General features: G+C 43.2%; 1 protein-coding gene across 6 annotated transcripts in view; it reads right to left on the bottom strand.

The window, feature by feature from the left end:
• Positions 1 to 916: 916 nt before the first annotated feature.
• The window catches only part of DYM (dymeclin), a 218,582-nt gene continuing 196,701 nt past the window's right edge, over positions 917 to 22,797 (bottom strand). For all 6 annotated transcript variants that reach the window (XM_049794455.1, XM_049794454.1, XM_049794453.1 and 3 more), the window contains one exon: positions 917 to 3,586. In XM_049794455.1, coding sequence (XP_049650412.1) covers positions 3,437 to 3,586 — 150 coding nt within the window. In that variant the 3' untranslated portion in view covers positions 917 to 3,436. The remainder of the gene's footprint in view (positions 3,587 to 22,797) is intronic.

The following is a 22,797-nucleotide window of genomic DNA, read 5'->3' on the forward strand; positions in this document are numbered from 1 at the left end:
AAGCTAGTAGGATCGAGAAATGCCATGAAATCTGGAAGGGTTTTGGAGTGCTTTTGCCAAAGTGAATGATGCCCGACTCACCTGTAGCTTCCAACCCACCACCTTGTTTTCACAGCAAGATCAGAGTTTCTCTCAGTTAACTGAGGAAGGACAATTTCTCCCTCAACAGGGACACGTGCATCAGGCTTCACGTGCACAACCTCCACTTCATTAACAACTTACACAGCAACTTGGTTTCCTGACCGTTCTCCCAAAAGCTTCAAACCCAGAGGAGACTCATGGAAGGGATGGTCCTCTGAGCGAGGACACAGCAGACCTCCCTTCTCCTCCCCAACCCCGACGCAACGGATTTCCCTCTCTAATGCTACTCAAGTAGCCTAAGCAGATGGTGTCACTAGCGATCAGCCCTCGGAGCAACAATATGGGCACGTTAAGCCTAAAGTCCTGGTTCAACACCCAACCCAAGCCCCAAAAACCAGGGAGACACCATCTGCCTAAATGGTGCGGCCAGAAGAGCAGGAAAGAGCAACCGAGGCTGCAGCAACACCCCACGCCTGGTCTGGTCTGAAGAGGACGATCCTGTCCCGCCTCTGCTCCCTCCTACGACTGCACGTTCCCAGTGCCTTCTCCAGGCTGTACCTATCGCGACCGTAGAAGCTGAGTCGGCGAGAGCCCTCCGTTAGGCGGGATTCAGCATGACGTTGCAGCACGACACGTCCCTTCTTTCACCGAGCAGAGATTTAAACAACCGTCTACTTAATACTATAAATAACGTTCTTTTTATCGCATGTCACGGAGAACGTTATAAAACCTCGTGCACGTTAGGTCTGATGACCACACCAAGACCCGCTGGCTGAATATCACCACGTGGCAGCTATCACGTAAAACAAATACAACTACACCCTGTATTTACTGTTTTAATTTTTTTTTTTTATTACGCATAATAAATCTTTCACACAAAGTAATGAAAAGGATCCCTAAGGTGATACTTTACAGATCTGAAGGAAAACAGAGTATTTGTGACCGTGCCAGACTGCAGACATCAGGACACTGCCAGACCCACATAGCGTTCAAACCCTCGGAAGGGCCAATGGGGCTAGCATGGATTTCAGCATAAATCTTGGTCTGGCTTTGCTGTTTCGGCTTTGGATTGTAACTCCAGCTGTTCCAAACCAGCTGGGCCCTGGGAGCATTGCACATTAATTAAATGCACAAGGAAATTATGCAATCGGAACAAACCTGTTCCTTCTGTACTTCAACTCAATGTCATCACAACAAGAGGACTGCGAGCAATAATTTACTGTGCGACTCCTTCATCGATTCAGCAGCTGGTTTGACCTATTCTATCAGATTGCTGCTTTATGTACCCTTCTCTCTATAAAAAGCCCTTTCAAAGACAAATCGGGTTCTCTCCAGTTTGACACCTGGCTGATAAGCATCTGCTCTGGCTGAGCCCTCTTTCATGAAGTGCTCTGCTTCTGCTGCAGGCGGCGGGGTGGAGGGTGCTCACCTCGGGGCAGGTTCAGGTGCTCACGGGCGGTTAAGCCAGATGAAAACCGAGCCATCCCAGTAGCTTCAGAATTCACCGTTTAAAAGTGCATCTTTGGACTGAGCTTTCCAAAGGCTGGGCAGCCATGCTGACTCACAAACACTCTTAAGTCTTTTAATAAAGACAAAATTACGAATCACTACAAGAACCAAGAAGAGTTATTCCCCTTTGACGGTTGCTCAAAGACAAAAAAACCCCCACCATAAATCCAAAACACAGCATAAACTCACGTGCAGCTCAGTCATGGTTCATTCATTTCTCATATTTTCCTAAGAAAAACTGCATCTCCAGTCTTACTATTGCCATTTCTCAAAAGCTTCTGCCATTTTAAAGTCTTAAATGCTCCTGGGCTGTATATGCCGCTTTGTAGCTATATTTAAATAAATTTGGAAAGCTTTTATTTTTTTCTTTTTTTTTTAAGCCAGCATTTCCATTTGTGTAGGACTCAAATGGACTTCCACCTCTAAACAAGCAGATAAAAGGAAAGTACAAACCTAGTGTATCCTTCAGGGGAAAATAAAAAAAAGGGGGGTGCAAGAAATTCTATTTAAAGCTGCTCGAAGGACTGTCTGAAAGCAAATGCACCCAATTCTTCAGGTCAATAGACAGAACATGCTGGAGCAGGCAGTGGATACAGGGGGTTGCCATGTATGTTTAGGAAGTAATTCCTTGATATTTATGTTTTGGCATGCAACGAACTGGTGACAGTCCTTCACATAGCAGCACGTGGGATTAGAGTGTTTGCACGCATGTGCAACAGGCACCGTCAGGAGCCTCCCCAGAGAAGAAATGATCCTCATTTTGAAAAATGAGATGTTCTTTCAAAATCAGGTCAAGCCACTTCTTTTGTTCTTCCAACTGCAGAAACAGGTATATCAGGAAAGGACACTTTAAAACAACATAAAAGAGAAGTATTCTACATTCAGATAAATTTATACTTCTGCCATAAAACCTTTAATAGCAAACAGGGGATTTTCAACACAGAACTTTGCCAAGGATCCCCAGGACACACTGTCACCATTACACACAGTTTTACAGGACGTTGGTCTATTTTACAATCTTATAACTATTTTCTTTGGAGATTTTTTTTTTCCCCACACATTCAATTTCCAGGAACAACTTTTGCACAGAAGCACAGTAAAACAAGTCTGTAAGGGACCTGACTCTGAAAGCTGGTGTTTCTAGCTCTCTACAGAGTATTTGCCAGTCAAACAACAACAAAAAAAGACTTGCTATTGAAAATCCTCCCACAAACATTTTGACATCTAAATCAAGTGTTTTGAATCTGCCTGGGAGCTAATCTGATTAGTATGCTGCTTGCTTAGTTCACTCGGATGACAGTGTAGACACCAATTTAACGACTGCAGCCTTGACAGTGCCACCGAAATAAAGGGCTGTGAGTGAAAGCACGGGATTAGGTAATGAGCAACCCATGGCAGAATCCAACAGACCATAGAAAGCTTGTCCCAACGAAGCTGCCGCGCTTTTAAGAAACGAAAATACAAATGCTGCTTCCAAATCAAAGTTCACAAACGCTTTCCTTATTTACCCCGTTAAGTTAAAAGAACAATTGGGTTTGTGGTTGGTAGTAACATCACACCCCATGTGTAAGGCCTCATTTTCATCAAACAAGCTCTAGGTTATAGGACTAGGAATACAAGGTTGCCTACAAGCCATCAGTTCCTCACACCACAGTCTGTTGCCAGCGTGACGGTGGCAATCTGCTTCCAAAACATCGATGTTGGACTGTACACTAGCGGCAAGCTTCATTCTCCGTAAGCTTTGGGGTCAGAGGGTGCACGCTGGAAGGGGTCACGTATTAACACGCGGTGCAGAGTTTCGTTTTCTGTAAGACAGCGTTGTGTTGGCTTGACTGAGGCGTCTCCTTCAGCCGGAGTCCATAGTGAAGAGCTGGATGTCATGCGGGTTCCAGTACAGGGCCACGGCGGAGTTGTAGACCAAGGACCAAACGTAGGGGATGAAGAACTCCTCAGGTTGCTCCTCCTCCACGTACTTGAACTTCAGCTCAGGGAACTTCTGCAACAAGAAACCAAAGTCCGCTGAGAGAAGATTTGCATGTCTGCAAACACGCAGCCTATGTAAACACTGAAGAAAGAGGTCCGGTGAAAAAAATAATGGAAGGAACTGAACCATTAGACCCTGAGGAAAATAATTAGGGGATAAAGAGATCGTTTATTATTTCTTCTTTGAACTGAACGCTACATTGGCGTATTGTATTCAACCCTTTTACCGTTGGTCACACTCAATTTGCCTGTTAACAAAGACTAAACATGTGAATCCTTTACAAAACACAAAGGTCTCAAGGAAAACTGTCATTTTTAGCAGCCCCACAAAAGCCTTCTTGCTTGCACACGTACAGACCTGCTTATTGCAGTTCTCCCTAAAAAGCATTTTGCTATTAGTTATACTCAGCTCCTTAGCAGGACAATCCTTTGGAAAGGCCGTGATAAGTTTTCAGGAACCCAGTGTTATGGCAAACTGACTTTTTCCATCTAATTCTCAAAGCCTTTATGTATGTAGAAGTTTCTAGGAAGCACGGTGGGAAGCACGTCTAGGCTCCGTGGGTGGGCTCCTGGGGTCCAGGAGGCCACTTCCAGTTTTGCTACAGATTCTTCTGTACTTTTGGGTAGGTCATTTACCTCTGTGCCTTGGCTTTCCCATTGCTGAGGAGCACACTAACGGCATGACTGTGGCAATTAAGATTGCAAAACCCTGCAAGATCCTCAACTGCAACACGTCACGCATCTATCCCGCTTCAGGCTCGAAGGCTGTAACTGCAAGACCCGTGCACGTAGACCTTATTGCCCATCCGTGCAGATACCCCCCCCCCCCCCCCCCCCTGGAAATTACAGGCCAGGCAATATAGTTTCCACAAAAGCCCTGTTTTTCAGTAGCAGCTTTAAGCAAAGCACTTCCAGGATTAACACACATCAGATGTCCTAGCCCAGCCCATCCTAACTGGATAGACACGCTGCATCCTCAATTTTCCAATCTTCTCCCATTTCTTCCCTCCCAAAGCAGCACGTACACTGCAAACCTACTGCGTTCAACTCCTGGTAAGCCTGTGTTTTGGGGAAGAGCTGAGCCTACTTTTGTACTGTGCTCTTCAATCATTTTATCTACTTCTAAATGCTGCCTGTGTCAAGAGCTTGGCAGAGTCTCAGATAAAAGCCGCATTACAATGATCACTGGGGTAAGATAAAACATGACCCATTTTATTATTTATAAGGCTGTGGCTAAGACTAAGAATAAACTCTACGGTGTGACATGATCAGAACAAGCACAGCAATGGCCAAGAAGCCTCTTTGCCCATTAATAATGAAGGGATACCCTATCATCTTTCTGGAGCTCACAGTGTCCTGTTTCCTTGCGTTAGGGTACAAGACCCTTCTGGCTGGAACAGTCTCCTTTGAAGGAGCACTTCTCGGCCACTTGGCTTTCAGGGTTATTTAGTTAACTTTTACACACCCAGGTTATTTGTATTCTTGGAGCCAGAAAACATGGGAACTATTCTACTCCTTCCTTGAGGCCAACATTCAGCCTGGGAGGAACCATTTTGGCCATCGGTGCGGCTGTCATTATTGTGCTGGATGACTTGGGAACTTGTGGGGAGCTCATCCTCATAGCAGTCGGGGAGGGAAGGAGGCCGGCATTGTTTCCAGCACTATTATCTCTGTTTAAGGAACTAAGGCAGCTAAAAGATAAGGTTGTTCAAGGCACTTCTGCATCTAACTCCTGTTGAGTTCAAAGCCCAGAACCTCAAAGGTACATCAGCAAGTTTCATTTCCTGCATCAGACATGCAGTTTGTGGTGGAGAAGCTCTCCCATAGCCCTTTTGTGCCCCTAAACCGTTTTCTACCACCTCTCTACAACCTCCCTCCCCGAGTCGCTTTTGACCAGCCTGTTTAATCTTCTACATCATTTGGTTTCCTCTTAGGCGTCTTGCACCTATACCCACCCCATCTCTAATATCCTGTCTTCTACTTTCCCATCCCCAACTCCCTTCCACTTCACGGTCTCTCTTTAGTGTATCCTTCTATTTTATACTTGCCCAAGTTTTCTTTTTTCTCATCAGCCTTATGAGATCGTCCTTTTCATTAAAACATCCTCTATCCCTTCCCACCTCGGCTCCAAAGCCTCAAGCTGAGCCTGCCTTCCCCCGCTGCCACCCCGCCTCTCCTCTCAGGACAGCACGATTCTTTTGGCAGGTTAAGCCTCACTCCAATCAAGCCCTCATGTAGATTTTAATTTATTTTTTTTTTTAAAACTGATATTCTACTCTGCTTATCCTCAGTATAATCTTCCCCACTTCCCTCCTAAATGCTTCCTGACTTGTGGTCACTGTAGACAGGAACACGTTCTGTTCAGCATTGCATCAGCAGAATGAATGGTTAAACCTCATGATTAAACCACTGCAACATTTCCTAGCAGAGAAAAGCCCTTACACAGCTGTCATTCTTCACCCCAAAGGTGGCTGCACGCCAGTACTGCAGCCTGTAGTAGTCCTTCTGGGAGGGAAGGGGAAAAAAGTGATTAAAGATGCTAATTTGAGTTGAATTAAACACAGATAACTTTTTTCACCTTCAGGGTCACAGATTATAGCTACTGGTTTTGCAAACACTCATGGCAGTAGCCTGGGACCATTCTGGACTCTCGTGCAGCTTGACAAACATCTTTAGCTTTAAAACAGTAGGGAAAATTGTATTAGAAATTCCAATAGCTACATCTGAGATGCTCAGCTCTTACTATCCCATTATCTCCCAGCTGGAAGGACAGCATAAAATAAATCAGGTAGCATTCGTGTTTTCAGGCAGTAACAGTCATGCATTGATTTTATTATTAAGCCTTTCTTCAGACTGATCAATGTTGCCATCTATTGTGATCGTACCATAGCAATTTAATAATCAATTTCAGATTAAAGACTATAACTCACTGCAATCAGCCTGGACTCTCTCACACTCACCATATGCCTTGAACACTCTGCAGGTTTATCTTGGAAACGTAGACAAGGATAATGAGATTTCTTAAGGAGAGATACAATACACGTTGCCATTACAAACACACCATTTCAAATATATCTGTATAAAAAGAAGGTAAGTAATGGCAGAAGTGAAGGATTTTTGATGGTCCACCTGAACATTGACCCAGGATAGCTCAATGTACTGCTAACGAGACACAGAGAATTTGACTTTGAGGCCAATAATTCAAACCCAACTTCTTTGGATGACTGCAATGATCTATGGCTACGTGGTGGCCATGTTTTCTCGTTCATTTAAACCAAGAAATCCTTGAGGCCCAGCATGGAGAGAACTGTACCAACCTCTATCTTGCATGATTTACCAGCATGGCAGTTATCTACTGTTAAGATAAAAAACTACCCATACTGTTTCACTGCTAGGGTGTTCACTGAAAACGAAATTTGTTAACTTTCAAAATCATCAAATTTAAGTCACCTTGGAAAGTCTCTGACTTATCAGACTGACTTTAAAACAATTTATAATGGCAAGGGTTAAACACCACCTAAAAAGCTTGACCGATGCCATAAAGCTTTAAGATTTTTGATGGGTGATAGTTCAAGGAATGTTTAAATTCAGCTCTGTGCCATTTACCTCCTGCACGTACTGCTTCCAAATGAGTGATCAGGAGCCTTCACCGCATGTTGCAGACAGACAGGAGATGACACCAAATGAATGTTTCAGGAGAGCCGTAAAACCACCAGGTCACAGGAGTCTCAGGGCACTCCCAGAAAACACCCCAGCCAGCACTGGTGAGGGTTTTTTTTGTGGTTAACAAAATTCCCAAAGTGGCACGTCAAAGCAGCAATTTCTTCCGCTTTGCTACTCTTGTGTCCATCTCAATTCTGGAAAGACATTTGCTCCCCAGCTGGTGACACCCAAATGAACCTGATTTTTAGCACTTTCTGAAAAGAGGGACCACTCTAAGGCATCTTAAATGGTAGTCTTAATAATAGAGGAAAAGCCTTGGCATGGGAGAAATCATCTTTTTTTTTTTTCCTTCACAGCTCTATTCGTTCAGCTGGATGGTGTTGAAAGATGTACAAATAGTTCGTTACCCATTCGCTTCGCTATTAAGTTTTTGAACTCATTGCCCTGACATAAATGGGTCCAACCGAGTCATTATTTGCATTTCTCTCCAGTCATTACCAGAGGAGAGACAACCCCAGCTAGTTTAAAACAAACCAACCTGAGACAGTACTTGAAAACCTGAGAGCCAGGGTTAACACTAGGATTTGAACTGCACAATTTAAACACAGACACCACTTACCAGCCCTGGTGAATCAACCTACCACAGCACCCTATCTTGTTTTCTTCTGCCAGACAAAGCAGAAGTCAGATTTAGTGGTTGGGACGAGGGTATAAACTAGACAGACCAAGAACTTTGCAGACTGTCTGCACTGTCAATCACATGATTCGATGAAAAACCACAGGAAGTCCGATGAACAGATGCAGAACTGAACTGCAATAACTCCCCTACCGCAAAAGTTCAACAACATCGGGGTTTTTTGGTTGGTTTTTTTTTCGTTTTTTTTTTTTTTTTTTCAGTTAACGATTAGGAAGATAGCATCACGGCCAGTCAACAGCACCTGGCACGGCTCCAGGCAACTCAGTGGCATTTGAGCTAGAAGACTTGAGCCATACATTAAATAAAAATCCCCTTCCCTTCCCAAATGAACCATCAGAGCTGCTGTGAGGCTGCAGTGTCATGTCAGTGGATGCTCTTCACTCAGATAACATAAGCAAGGGCAGATGGAGCTGCTTTAGGAGCGATGGAGTGAAGCTACGTCTTTGCTCGTTCAGTGATCTAGATGCCCGACTGGATGAAAAGCAGCCTTCATCAAAGAAATGGGGCACGTGGAAAGGAAAGAAATCAAAGAATTGGCTTAACTTAAACCTGGAGAATCTTCTTTTCCTCAAGTCCTCGGTTAGATAGAAACACTGGTTTCTGAAACAGCAATCCAACGTGAGTCAGTATTTTCAAAAGCATGTGACTGGTTTAGGAGAAAAGGACCATTTCCAGAGGAGTCCGAACACATTTGAGAGTCAAATTCACATTAACTCTCCATGAATCCAAAGCTTCAAAGTCTTTCTGAAAATGGGATTTGTGTGTGTTTGAAAAGCTTACCCTGAGTCTTGTTTGGTAACCTAATGACATGCTGGCAAATTATGTGTTTCATATTGCTTCAGCTATATATAGTATTATTGCCTGGGGAGCATCTGCAGGATTGGACCTTATTAGCAATACATATATGTAAACTGGCAAAGAAAAGAAAAGGGAGGGGGAACTCAGATTCAGCACCGTACCAAGTCTTCATTATAGGTGCCATAACAAATATTTACCCCAGCAAGGTTTAGTCCTACAACATGCCTTGCACCAAACATACCAACCTGAAAGGAGTTTGGGCTGAGGAAGAACATTTACATTCGTCTGCAAAATCCACGATGCCACTTTGAAATCTGGTTCCCAAAATCCCAATCTGAGTCAAATTAATGGCTAATGGTCTTGAAAACAACTCAACAGTCACGTCTGCTACACTGTTCATGGTACAGATAGACACGTACATACGTAAACATTGATATTTTTAATTTTTATATAAATATAAGCATTTAAGTGCTTTGACAGAGCACAATTTATGGAAGAAAATTTCTCAGTAGTTCTTCTAAGATACTGACAGATTGAATTTTTTCTAATTATTTAATTCTTCTGGGGAGATAACGCCATTTCATCTTTCTCCGGTTCTCTTTGCGTTTCATTACAGTGCTTCTCTTTGACTTAAGACGGAAAGTCTATACGGCTTTGGTGAAATATCTGTATGGGGTACACCACACCTGCCTGATACCATCTCTGTCTCCTGCTCAGGCTTGAAGCACAGACAGCCCGGCAGAAGATGATGGTGGGGAGATGAAGGAAGCAAACAGGAAATCTGCTAGACTAAGCACGAGCTGCACATCTTGTTCAGAGAGCTGTGTAAGGAATAGGTGCAAATTTAAAGACAGAGAAGAAAACAGTGGCTCGGAGCGTGTCAGGAGGTTTTGAAAAAGAAATAGAAGATGATAAGAAGAGGTTCAAAACAATCTATGCACGGGCTAAATATCCCCACTTTAAGAAATCACATGAGCTGTAGTAGAAAACAACATTTTTTCCCACAGAGTAAAATTCAGTAAGTAACCCACACTCAACTACTGAGATACAATCTTCCTGGTCCAGAAGGGCAGGGAAGTTTATCTACAGAGAGACAACTCTTTTAGCAAGTTAGGATCTTTGATATGCAAATTCCATTTTCAGATCACTCAAAGCTTTGCACAACTACAGCTGCAAGAAAATAAATGCTCCGGGAGCCAACAGTGAATTTCTGCTCTAAGATGTGAACTACCACCAGAGAAGCAGATGTGCCTCTAGTGAGAGTTCAGCAATTATAATTTTTTTTTATAGAGTACCGAAAAGCCAGGTCAGTTTTGGAAAAATCAACCAAACAGCTGTGCCTAGATGTTTATTGGTAAAGACACAATGATTTGAAGAAGCGAAGTATTTGCAGTTAATCCTGCCAGGGCGCAAAGCTTTGCGGAGTACCACATTGCTAAAACGAAAAAGACGGCATTTCTTTCTGAGATAAGATGGCAAACACTGACAGCTTTAAAGTCCTTCTAGAGAGTCAGGGATGCACATACATACACACTTGATTCTTTTCCTTACAGCAAGGAAATATTGCTGATAAATGTCAATAGCTCCAAATTGCGCCATAGAAATTATTTTTGTCTTCATACCGAGCTGTTACTCTGTACAAATTCCAAAAGAGCTGTACAGAAGTATAAATTTGAGCTTCGGATGAGGCCAGGTACCCACTGCAGGCTGTCCTGGGTCCACCTCAGAAACCTCTGTCTCTGGGCTACTTCTAGACAGGACAGGAAATAAATTGGACCATTGGTCAGCAGCTTTTTCAGCAAACCCGGCCGAAAACGTGCCACCTGAGGAGCTGATCTAGAGAAAATCCCTTAAGCGGTTAGTTTGAGAAAACAGGGGGATCCCTGCTCAGCTTCGGGGATACTACATCTACCTGGAGAAATTCTGGAATGGGAAGAGAAGATTAAGAAGATGATGAAAGACTAAAGCAGGACTCGCATATTATGCGCTGTTAAGCATCATTAACCTCTATGTAACATTGTACCTATTATACATATATAGTCACAATTACAATTTTCAGGATTGTTCTGTATATGGTGTTGTCTAGATGGATACACATCTTTTCAGAACACTTCCAAGATGACAGCTCAACAGCTAGGAGCCAGACAGAGCTGTGACTTGCTGCCAGACCAGAGAGACAGGGAACAGCCATGGGAACACTACAGGGACGTCTGCAACACTGCAGAAAATACAATATATGCTGGCTTTGCCAAATAATAAGCAAAATAGGACTAGAGACTGATATACGTAATTACACTTTAAGCTTGAGTATGAAGGCGTGATGTGTAGATGAGGTACCATCAACAAAAAAATGGAATGTTCATCCACTTCAGGGCTTCACCTGAAACAACAATAATTCTTTGAAAATACAGAGGCCTTTTAGAAGAAAAAACATAGGCGTGGGATCTGAGCAAAAAATGAACAACCTCAACATGACGACAGGTAAAAATGAGGAATGTTTCTAAAATTGAAATAAAACTAACCAAGAAAAGATTTAAACATGTGGAATGAAGAAAGCTACTGGCCCAACTCCCAAAAACGGTTCTAGTGCCTGACCTCGCTTGAGCATTTGCGATCCTCTTATGTACACACACCAACTACTCGGATAAATATGTAAAATCCTTTGTGTGCTTTTGAATTTAGGGAATTAAAATCTGAAAACCAAAATAATCCCTGGACCCATTTCTCAGTAGCATTAAAGGGCACCACTGCACAAATGGGGACGAACCTATCAACTCAGAAAACTTTTATCGATATGAAGTGGATGTGTAAGTCTTCCTACCACGGGATTTGCAAAAAATGCACATTTCATAACAGCAGACCCTATTTTTACCAGTGCTAAGGAAAATGTAAATGAGTTTAAGCCCTGGCTTCCTGCATTTCAGCTCACAACCCATCCTTCTCTCAATAACGTGCAAAGCTTTACACAGCAGTGAAAACCAGTATGTTTGCAGCAAATATTTTTGTTAAAACTGGAATGCATTTAGAAATCGCTCAGTCGCTGCCAACTTTGTATAGAAGATTTGTATAATTGCTAAGAAAAGGTTACAAGATTAGGAGTAGATTTTGGACACTTTACTCTGCTGTAACGTACCATTAAGTCAATGATGCTTTAGCAGTACCCTCAAAAAAGGGCTCGGGCATCCAGGAATTTCCTGCATCTCAGAATTAAACCCTGCAACCTTATGAAGACTTCCCCAAACCTAAAATACCACTCTCCCCCCAAACAAAGCAGATTCAAGGCTGAATATTTTCTTTCCAGAATTTTATGAATGAGACAGTTGAAAATCTGCCACTTTTCAAGTATGCAAAATGTAAACTTTAAACAAAGAAATTGGCTTTAATAACTCAGTTCGGAACCTCTCGCTCACTTCTGCATATTGTGTAAATCAAGGCGGGGGGGGGCAGGAATATCAACTCTTTGAAGGTCTTGAATCGGGCAAAAACTTAAGCTGTCCTAAATCCTTACGTGCGTTGTTTGGATCGCTCTGCCAAAGACAGAAAATATTAAGTTTAGCAAGCAAGTGGAGGCAGGGGAAGATCAGTTACGCACAGATCCGTGAGAAGCTGAGATGCTTGGTCCCTCCAGAGAAAGGTCACGGTGCCCCAGCATCACCTGGGCAGTGGGGAAACCCTTATATAAACCAAAAAGGGCTTTTTATGGGTCAGAACTTGCCAAAATTCAAAAGAATTCCTCCCATACAATTTGATTATTTGCAACAATGTGGAGAAACTCAAAGGAGGATAAAGTAGGGGTGAAAAAGGCAAAGTCTCCTCCTGGAGATATCGTAGATGACAAGAGAAGCCTGCGCCGTGAAGACAGCAGAGAAGAATTAACTCGTGGATCTGGGCTACAAAGTCTGCTCTAGCTTCTGGATAAAAATTACAGATCTGTGTTCCCTTCATCAACCTTTTTTTTTAAAACAGAACCAGTACTATAGCTGCCAACCAATAACCCAGTTGTCACATCAGAGACAACTACCTGCTCATTATTTTCTGAAAAGGGAGTTGCATGCTTTTAGTCTAATTGATATAAGTTATTACACTTTAACAATAAAGAAAACCTTACCTGAAAAGTTTTAAAAAGGTCAATGAAACATGAACAATGGAAGGTTTGGAAAAAATAATCCTGCTGAATAATGAATGCATACTGATATGTGTAGCTATATAGTCACAGACAGGGCGAGTCTACAATACACAAATCTTAGCGCCAACTATATATTTTAAATTTCTAGCAGCGAGTGCTACTGTTTTAAATCACAGCAGCTGTTTTGATTTTGGCAGCAGACTAGTCTAAAATATGAGGAACGTTGTTGATCATGGAAACGCTTTGCGCTCCAGATAACGTCACCGACGACTGCTCCACCTAGGCTAACGTGCCATCCCATCGTCCTAAAACAAGCCCCAGATAAACCTCTCACTGCTGCCCGACCTCTTCTACTCCCACCAAAAACTCAGCAGTTGTGCAAATAGAACTCTTGCCATGGTGCGTCACGCAATCAGCAACGCAAAATGAGCACAGGGCGTTTGCTACGAGTGTGGCAATGAAGAAAACCGTTAAATTTCAAGAACATGACCCACATTTTTGTGTTTCGGTAAGGCGCCGGAGCGAGCACTCTGCCTCGCTGCAAGAGGGACTTGCCTCAGGAGCCCTCTCTGGACAATGGACAAATTCTGACCCAGTAATATGTAAATATTACCCTTTTCTCATTTTCATAGGAATTGCCATGCCCAGGGTTAGATTTTTCTTCCCCCAGGCCGGGAAAGGAGCTGGAGATATCGCCGTCCATCCACAGACTCAGTCCCACCTTGCGCTCGCTGGTGAAGTTGGTGACCACCTATGAAGTCTCTAGCGCTGATCTCCCTGCTCTTCGGGATCTAAGATGGGAAGGGAGCGAAGTATGCTGACAGCATAAACCCACACTAATTTCATAGTAAAAGGATTTTCGCCTTTGGAAACTACCTATATGAGCTCTCTCTGCTGCCCTAATACAACCTTGGGATTATCCAGGTGAAGCGCAGAGGAGCGAGAGATCAAAATGCTGTTTTCAACCGCCTGTTTCTTTCAACCAAAAGTCAGAGTTACTACAATGTCACAGTTGTTTGTTTTCTCATTTAGTTGCGTAGAACATATTCCCCCAACACAAAAGGTGGCAGGAGAAGAGCAGAGTGATTCAGTTTGCATATTTTTCCAGTGACGAGGTCCCAGACATGCTTTCACTGGAAATTGGTGCAATGCTGCAGCAGCATCCAAAACATCCCACCAAGCCAAAAAGAACATTCCTTTGGACAACTGGGACCGAGCTCCTCTCCGTTATCACTGTACAGGGGTCCAAAACACCGCCCGGACTTCGGCTTTGTGCATCAACCGGGGAAACGAGACCCCTCTCCCCGCTGAGTTTAACACCTTCGCTTTGCCTGGCGGAGGCTGACATTTACAACGCCTTTCCTCGCGCAGAGGGCTCCTCGCGGCTCGTTTTACGAGGTTTGACTTTTACATAACGGCAGCCGCAAAGACGAAGCCCGAGCCGACATCCTCCTCCGGTCCCCCCCCCCCCCCGGCCCTCCCAGCACGGCGGCGGGGCGGCACGCCAAGCCCAAACATCCTTCCCCCCACCTCCCCGAGCGCCCGTGGAGGAAGACCTCTTTTTGATTTTGTACTTTTTAATCGGAGAGAGCCAGGCCTGTAAATATTACGAAAAACGATAACAATGACTTAAGAAGGGAGACAGACTCGCTGTCACCAACTGTTAACTCTCCGATCAGGGCAGCCTAGGAAGCGGACCCTTATCTGCCCGAGGTTCAGGACATGCTGACTAACACCCCTATTGAGTCCGCAGACCTTTGGCTCCCTAATCTCCCCAAACTGGAAAACGTACACCCCGACGGACATACTCCCTTCTTAAGTATTTTCAAGGCTCAGCAAACAGACAAACCGTGCCGTGAGATGAGCAGCGCTGCCCCGCTACATGCAGGAAATCCTATTTATTTGTCTTGAGGAGCGAAACGTGAAAGGACTGAAAAACCTCTCCAGTCGTAGCACGCGGTGCCAGACTGCAGCCTTATCTCTGCTGGGACCGCGAGGCGAGGAATCGGTGCCAAATGTGGACGTTTATGCTCTTTATTGTGCGGATGTGGACTTCACAGCTTTTTTTTTTTTTTTTTTTTTTTCATTTGCCCTAATGCTGAGAGTCCTGTGAAGGCAGACTCGAGCCAGGGGGGTTTAAGTTGACCTCAACATATAACGAGGGTGCCTTCTCTTAAATGGATTTTTTTCATTGTTCATTCTATTCTATGTTCTATACTATTCACGAAGGACACAAAGGTTGTGATAGCATGTTCAAATTAGCTACTGGAAACAAGCCTTTATCAATGATAGAGGCAAGTAGCGTGTAGGACAGAGAAAGGGATAGCTACTAAGGAGTAGCCAGTTAAAACCAGTTTAAAAAGCAGCGCTCTCCTATAGTGAAACTGTGTTTTTCCTGATGCAAACAATCACCGCAATCTGAAAAAGGGCCTCACGTGAGGTGCTCCTTCAATAATGCAGAAAAATTACTTGTGTTTTCTGTTTTACTATCCTTTAGATAGAGTATTTCCAGATTTGTTTGCCTTCACTGATGTTAACTGTATTAAGACCTCCTATTCTGCTAAAGACTGTCTTTAGGACATGAATCAAACAGTTCTAGAAAACTCCCCACCTTAGGCTAGGGAATTTTAAAACTCATTTATTCACAAATGCTATTAGGTCCCTTTGTTACCCAACATATCTGCCCCCTTCCTCCCTGTGCACTCAGGTCAAGAATTTTTACCCTGGTGACAACACTCAGTCTTTGCTGGTCTTAGCACAGGAGGACGGGGCTTGGCAAAACCTGATGGGACAGATAAGCACGAGGAATTCAAAGTTCTGCTGCCTGACTCCAAGCTCAGAGCTACAGGCACCACTTGAATCTCTCGGGTCTAATATTAGAGAGAACACCTAAGTGTCAGGAGTGCGCTCTTCTTCCACTCTTCTCCACAGATACACAAATTTTCTGCTGTTTTGGAGCTGCCAGGTGCTCATACCATCTAGCAGAGCTTCCTTCAGCGAGCTCTCTGATATAAGCCTCTGTTTCCCATCTGTAAAAAGCCAATCCTTGCTGGGGTTTTTGATACCTAACACACCACGGCAAAGGAAGGGAAATCTTCCTCCTGGAGCTTCTGGATGCTGCTGCACCATTATCAAGCTGGGAAATTCTCACCTCACTGCTATACTGTCTGTCCTCAAGCCGAAGACAGCTCACGAGCCACGGGTCGATTGCTCTCCTCATAGTTGAGACATCTTTTGTGACAAAGAACTAGTATAAATCACCTAGCTGGCATGCAAGGAGTACGTCCCGCAGGACTCCCCGTCTTTCCTCATCTCCCGTGCCCTACAAGCCCACGGTGGCTGGAAACACTTAGCACCTACCTGGAGTGGTAGTACGGTCACCAAGTGCAAGGAGAAAAGTTGGGTAGAGGAGAGTATAGTAGGGTTTATTAGGGTAAGGAGTCAACGTGAGAAGATGGTCAAGAAAAATCACTCCTTGTTTGCAAGCTCAACAGATTGTGGGTTGAGCATTACAACCTCAGGAACCATAAACCCAGCCTAAATCCACATGGGTTCGAGTTTCAATGCAATTATCTGACTCTACATAACAAATACAGCTACAGGAAAGGCATGGTGACCTAAACCAGCTGCCCTCTAGATCCTAACAGCAGAGACCTCAGCAGCGATGCTGATATACGTGAGAAATCCCCTGCTTGGCCAGGAAAAAGCCATCTACATCACTAATCATCCTAAGCAGGAACAAACAGCCTCTAAATCAACTGGGGAGAAGCGCTGCAACTTGTACCAAAGGTTGTGACAAAATTAAACTCAGTATGGGAATGCAGTTGAGGCAGCCATCAGCTGACAAAGTACATTTCTTCCTCATTCTCACTTCTTGGTATAGCTGCTGTAAACATTCAAGACATTTCTCTGATTTATGCATTTAATTAAAAGATATCTATAACATTCATGCTGTTTACATTTAACCCAACACTGCAATGAAAGCTGTAATTTTGTCGGGGATTTATATTCTGTACTCAAATTTATTTTGATTCCTTGATTTAAACATACACACAGAAGTGAAAATGTGTCAAATCATGAAAATGGAAAAGATTATACTCCATTATCTAGTTCATCTGTCAACCAGGGCAAAAATCTTCTGAGGACTGTTTTTCTCAATCTGCCACATGTTAGGGAAACTTAATTTAAAAGACTAATTCAGAAAAGACAGCTAAACCTTAAAAGTGGAAGAGCAATTGGACCGGTATAATTGGAAGTTGGTTACATGATTTTTCCTCCCTCTATCTTGTATTCAGTTCATAACTTGCCAAATCTTGCACCTTCTGGGATAAAACTGTTGGCCTCTGCCACATTATTTCATTTTGTAAAAAAGAGTTTAATCCTTTTTCTTTCCTTTTTTTTTTTTTTTAATGGAATGAGAAAAAATGTGGGTTTTTTTTTTAACGGAAGAAAGTAATAAATCCATTTTAAATGCAACTTTTTTTCCTTTTCAGCTACCCTGCCTATACTGAAGCCTTGCAGTAGAAAACGAACGCATGGGTTGGAAATAGGTCTCAACCCAGGAGAAGAAAAAAAAAAAAAAGTCAGAGCATTTCAGCGTAATTTTACTTTGCTTTGACCAAAGTTGCAAGATATTTGGAAACAACACGTCATGCACATGCAGTGCATTTGGCACTGGCCTTTTCATTAGACTCACAACATATGCAACTAAGTAAGGGAAGGCTGCGCAACACATGCGAAGCAGATTCAGTCGCAGCGAAAAAACATAATAAAAGTATAGGGTGGCTTTCTAGGGTACGGAGGAGGAGGGAAACTTGGGAAATGTTATTTAGCTTGAGCAAATGTATAGCTCCTAAGTTAATAGGGGAAGGGCTCTGGCTCGGAGCCCTCCCTCCCGTAAGACGCACTGGCCGGGGAGTTATGGGCTGCTCATGAGCGCTGGGCTCCTGCCAAGCCAGCAAAGCTCTGCAGCTCTGGGCAGGGAAGCTCCTCTGTGCTCTCTTTCAAAAAAAAAAATGGGATCATCCTTGAAGGTTAACAGAGTTCAAATTATGTGGCAGGCGAGCGGTTAGCAGAATGGCAGTAGCTTTGAGAAACGTACGCGTGCAAAATGTTGTTTACCGGTGTCAGAGATCTGTTACTATGGGGAGCGCCTTGGAAACTCTCACGCTGCTTTCCCATCCTCTCCTTGCTCCAGTGCTTTCTTTCTGCCTTATATTTTATATGTCTTTCTTGTAGTGGCTTCCTTAAACCAATGAAATCAACCAAATTTAATGTAGCTGGTGACAACCAACCAGATACACAAAGATAGACTGTTGCACGTTAGAATCTGTGTAAAGTTTAAAATCTTCTGCTCAAAGTCTCTACATGTGCCCTTCCTTCCTATAAAGTAAGAGAATAACCCTATCTTTCTATGTGCACTGAAAACCTAAATGTAGGGAATATTTCTTTATTTTTAAATTGCACAGCTAAATCAAAGTAGACGCACTGACAAGCAACACTGCTTCTCAAGACCGCACATGGAAAAATTGGATTCTGTTGCGACACTTGCTTCCAGTCTCGTTGGGTATTTCACAGTGCAATGGAAGGCCAAGACCAGACTCTAGTTGTGCATAAAGAAATATTTGATTGATCTCTTCTGGCAACCCATACTCCTTTTAGCGACTGGAGCTTGTATGTCATCTCCTGAGCCTTCCCCTCCACAAAGTCTGCAGAGCACCTAACATCACGTCCCACGTTTATCACCACCTTGTGCGAGGATGTTCTGCCATCTGGGGAGCAGCAGCAGGAAGGAAAACCTCCCTCATCCTGGGTGACAGTAGGAAAATGCCACCACTTACCGCTTTTTTCTCCTCTAAACCAACATTCCTAACAGCGGTGGTTCCTGCTCGTCGCTGCAAAACTGCCTCCTTCTGGGTAAGAACTGGTTGAGGCACCTTACACCGGCCATGAAACGAAGATGCTGACGGGCCCCTCTCATGCTGACTGTGTCACCGGGAGAGCACAACCAGACTCTTCTCATTCAGGGAAGGAGAGGATCATTGCAATGGACTTCTCTTGTGGCCATTACCGAAATATTTTTCTGCTCCCTACAGGATGCATAAAGAATTACATACTTATTTTTTAAGATTCATATTTAGATACCTGGATGGTTTTATATAACACCAATTTTGTATTTGTTGCTCTATTTCAGGAGAAAAGGCAAAGGTTAACAGTTAAGAGGTAACCAGCCTCCACGAGAGTACCGCTGCTGCTGCTGCTTCATTATCGTATGTTATACTTTCCCCCACACTCCCTAGTTTTTATCACCGGGGGCGAAAGGATGGTAACTAAACCCTTACCAAATGCTGAACGGCCAGTTCTATGCTGCTACCAGTGCTGCTCTTTCCCAGGCTACTTGTTGAATAGCTCTTTCACCCCATTTTTTTGGTGTTATGAACTTTCATCACAAACACGAATAAATGACTTTATTATTACCTGGCCACATGATGCATTTGAAAATCCCGATAACCAGCCCTCCACTCTCTCCCGTTCCGCCCAGACCCCAGCTCTGCTCCTGCTCAGGTTCAAAGGAATTCTTAACTTTACAACATCGATAGTTTCCCGATGGCCTAGTCCTGGGTCAGAAAGAAAAAACCCCACCTTTAATAACTGCTGTTATAGGACACTACTCCATCTTCTAAAGCCTCTGCATGTAACTGCATGAATTCTCATCTGTTGTCTTAATGGGAAGCAGTTAATTACAATCCACAAGCTGCCACAGGCAAGGCTGAGACATTAATCAGCTTGGCTGGGTACGGGGCTATAACTGCAGTTACAGTTCTGCGGAGCAGTGAAGGGACTAAACCCAGGCGACGGCAAAGTGAAGACAACCACAGGAGAAACCCACCGGGGAACAGCAAAACTCTTGCACTGCTCATCACCCTGCTCCTAGAAGGGTTTATTTTCCCTTTTACATTTTTCTGGGTTTGAAGAGTTAAGTCTCAGAATCACTAACAGTATCTATTATTGTATTAATATAACGTTATTGTATTTGCATTGATACAATTTAATTGTTATTATTATGCTTTACGTTTCTCCTGGCTGGGTAGAGAGGACCTTGTCATCTGAACATTTCAGTTTATTCTCCAAACTGGTTTTGGATAACCAGAACACTGTCCAGATTTCTGTGGAAGGCTGACCTGCATAACAATATTATTGAATAGCTCTTCTGAAGCAGCTATGGTAACTCCAGGATAAGGTGATTTCATTCCAGTATAATTGTTCAGCTTTGTGAAGAAAGCAATTACTGGGGAATGAAGTGACTGAATCCAGAACGCAGCTTCCAGAAGGTAACTGGAAGACTTTTCAGGGGTGGAGGGGACAGACATTAAGCCTCCATGTAAATATTAGTCTCCATGTAGACAACAGCTTGGGAATAGGAGTGTCCCGTGCTAGCCCACCCTTCATCTTCATCTTGGCCAATGCACCTCATTCCTGAACTGCGGAATCACTGTTACTCAAGTTGCTCACCCAAGGCACCACCCTCCCAAGCTACCTTGTCTTCTTGTGCAATACCCAGCTCCCGCTGCGTGCCTCCATCTCGGGATGAAATTTGCTTCTCTGGATTCCAGTAAGATAAACAAAGCCCTGCGTATGATCAAGATGCATCTTTCCTGTGATCAAACTACGAGTAGGATGTAACGGAGATAATAAAAATATGTAAAATATTGGATTTAAAAACCACAACTGCCATCATAATCCTGAAGCTAAGGAAAGCTTTGCCAGTGCTTCTGCAAACCCTACATGTAAGGTTTTCCTACATTATATTGGCATTTATACAATTCACTTCTTGTTATTATTAGCTATTACGCCAAATTAGTCTATTTTCAGCTAGTCATTTATCTTGTAGGTATTAAAGAAAATGAAGATCTTATGCAAGGGTTGAAGAAAGAAACTGGATTAAACTGTTTGGAGCTTCCCCTGATGATAGTAATGGTCTTTTCGGGACCATGACAAGTTCACTGATTTTTCAACGTAAAAGCAAGTGTGGATTTGAGTGTTAGTGCCACTTTGGCCTTGACCATCAATAGTCTCTCATCAACAGACATGAGGGATCTCCAAGCACACAGAGCCCTTAGCGATCTTCTGGCTTCCCTGGTTCAGAATGGAAAGGACCAAAGTTCTCAGATTCTCAGTAGCGTATATGGCACACTATTGTAAATGTGGGGGTTTTTTAAGGAAAATCATATTTATACTACTAAAGCACAATTTTTTTTAAAAGCAAGGAATGCTAAATTTGTAATATTTTTAAGTTAACTTCAGCTGTAGGCACAGCTTTGAAAACATCTGATTTTTTTTACGAGTCTCAGTTATGTCAGCAAGGAGGCCAAGTCATCTACTTATCTTCTTCTGTAACGGCTTAGCCTTGCAGGACGCGGGCTGCGAACGGGATCCCTCGCTGGCATCAGCCCCACGCTGATCCTGCGACACCAACTGAGCCTCGGTGAGTGGCAGATGAGACTTACATGGTGCTTTCATAGGTTGCGGACGAGCTGTTTTCAGCAACTTTTTGTTTACGGACAAAGGATCCAAAATTGTAACAAAGCTAAGTGAGCTAAGGGAGCTCTAAATATTTTCAGAGTGATCCATTCTTAATAAAAAGGAGAAAGAGCTCTGATATAATGGAGTGCAAAAATTCTGTTTACAGGATCTTCGTATAAGCAGCAACAAAATTAAGTAAGGCTGTATTACTTGCTACTGCTATCAATTAATGCAGCAACCACTTCCAGACATAATAATTACCATATGTGCACTGTGCTTTACCTCTGGGCTTATTAATTTCATACACAGGAGGTTACAACCACTGATTGCATTAAAACATATCGATATGTTACAACAGAAATGCTCCCACTGCAACGTATCGTTGCACAAACTGAAATGGTTTAAGGGATATAGAAACAGCCATCTGCACCCATCAGCGGGCAACTTGCTAATGCTCATTTCTCCATCCCCTCTTAAACACCAAAACACAGTACTGCAACAGGAAAATGACAGCGGCTTAGGGACAAAAGTGATAGGGTCTCGAGACAGATGTTGACCACTGGAGAAATGAAAAATCACTGGGAGTACCTATCAATATAAAGCAATGAACGCCAATAAAACGGCTCTTATTTCCCACTGCAATCTGCCCCGCTGAGGATTTGCTCACGTAGAAGTGATTGCCAACCAGCGCTACCCTATGAACTTCAGAGCAGCCTGAAGTTTGGCGAATGTCAGGAAAACATCCATTTGGATTTCTAAAAGCGCTTTTCATTTTTGAAAGTTGCTGAAAACTCGATATATAATGAAAGGTCATGACATCCAAATAGCATCTAAAAAAAGTGGTGGCTGCATTGCCATAAGACAACTGGGTTTCTAACTACATGCAAACACAGCCAATACATTCAGAAACAACTGCACCCTGTTTGCACTTGGGTTTTTTGTTGTCATCCTATCTACATAATTAAAGATGCGTTCCTAGTCAATTCTGGTTAAGCTTCTGTAAGTTATATAACCTGCTTTAAGAGCTCCCTGTAAACAACAAAGCATTGTTTGTATTTCTAGTAAGGCTTAATTTTCCCTCTTCTACTTTAGACGACATATTTCAAGCGAGAATGCACTGAGTTCAGTAGGCAAATCTCACATTAAAAGTAATTCAACTGTCCCAAAATAATATTTAGAAAGACAGGGGCGACCGTGATGCAAAGGAAGAAATGTAGCAGGGAAAATTATCGAGTTCTCTGCATTGGTAGTATGTTCATATAGGGTGAAAGCACGTCAGTGATTTCCAGAAACCTTTAGGAGTTAGAAAGAGCCTGGCTTTTTTTTCAGCAAAAGCAATAAAAACAAGTACCAAGCACAAAGAGTTAAGGCGTTCTTCCTACTTCTGAAAGCAGGAACGAACCCGATTTCGTCAGTG

Source organism: Accipiter gentilis, chromosome Z, assembly GCF_929443795.1.
Source record: "Accipiter gentilis chromosome Z, bAccGen1.1, whole genome shotgun sequence".
Classification (NCBI taxonomy): Eukaryota; Metazoa; Chordata; class Aves; order Accipitriformes; family Accipitridae; genus Astur; species Astur gentilis.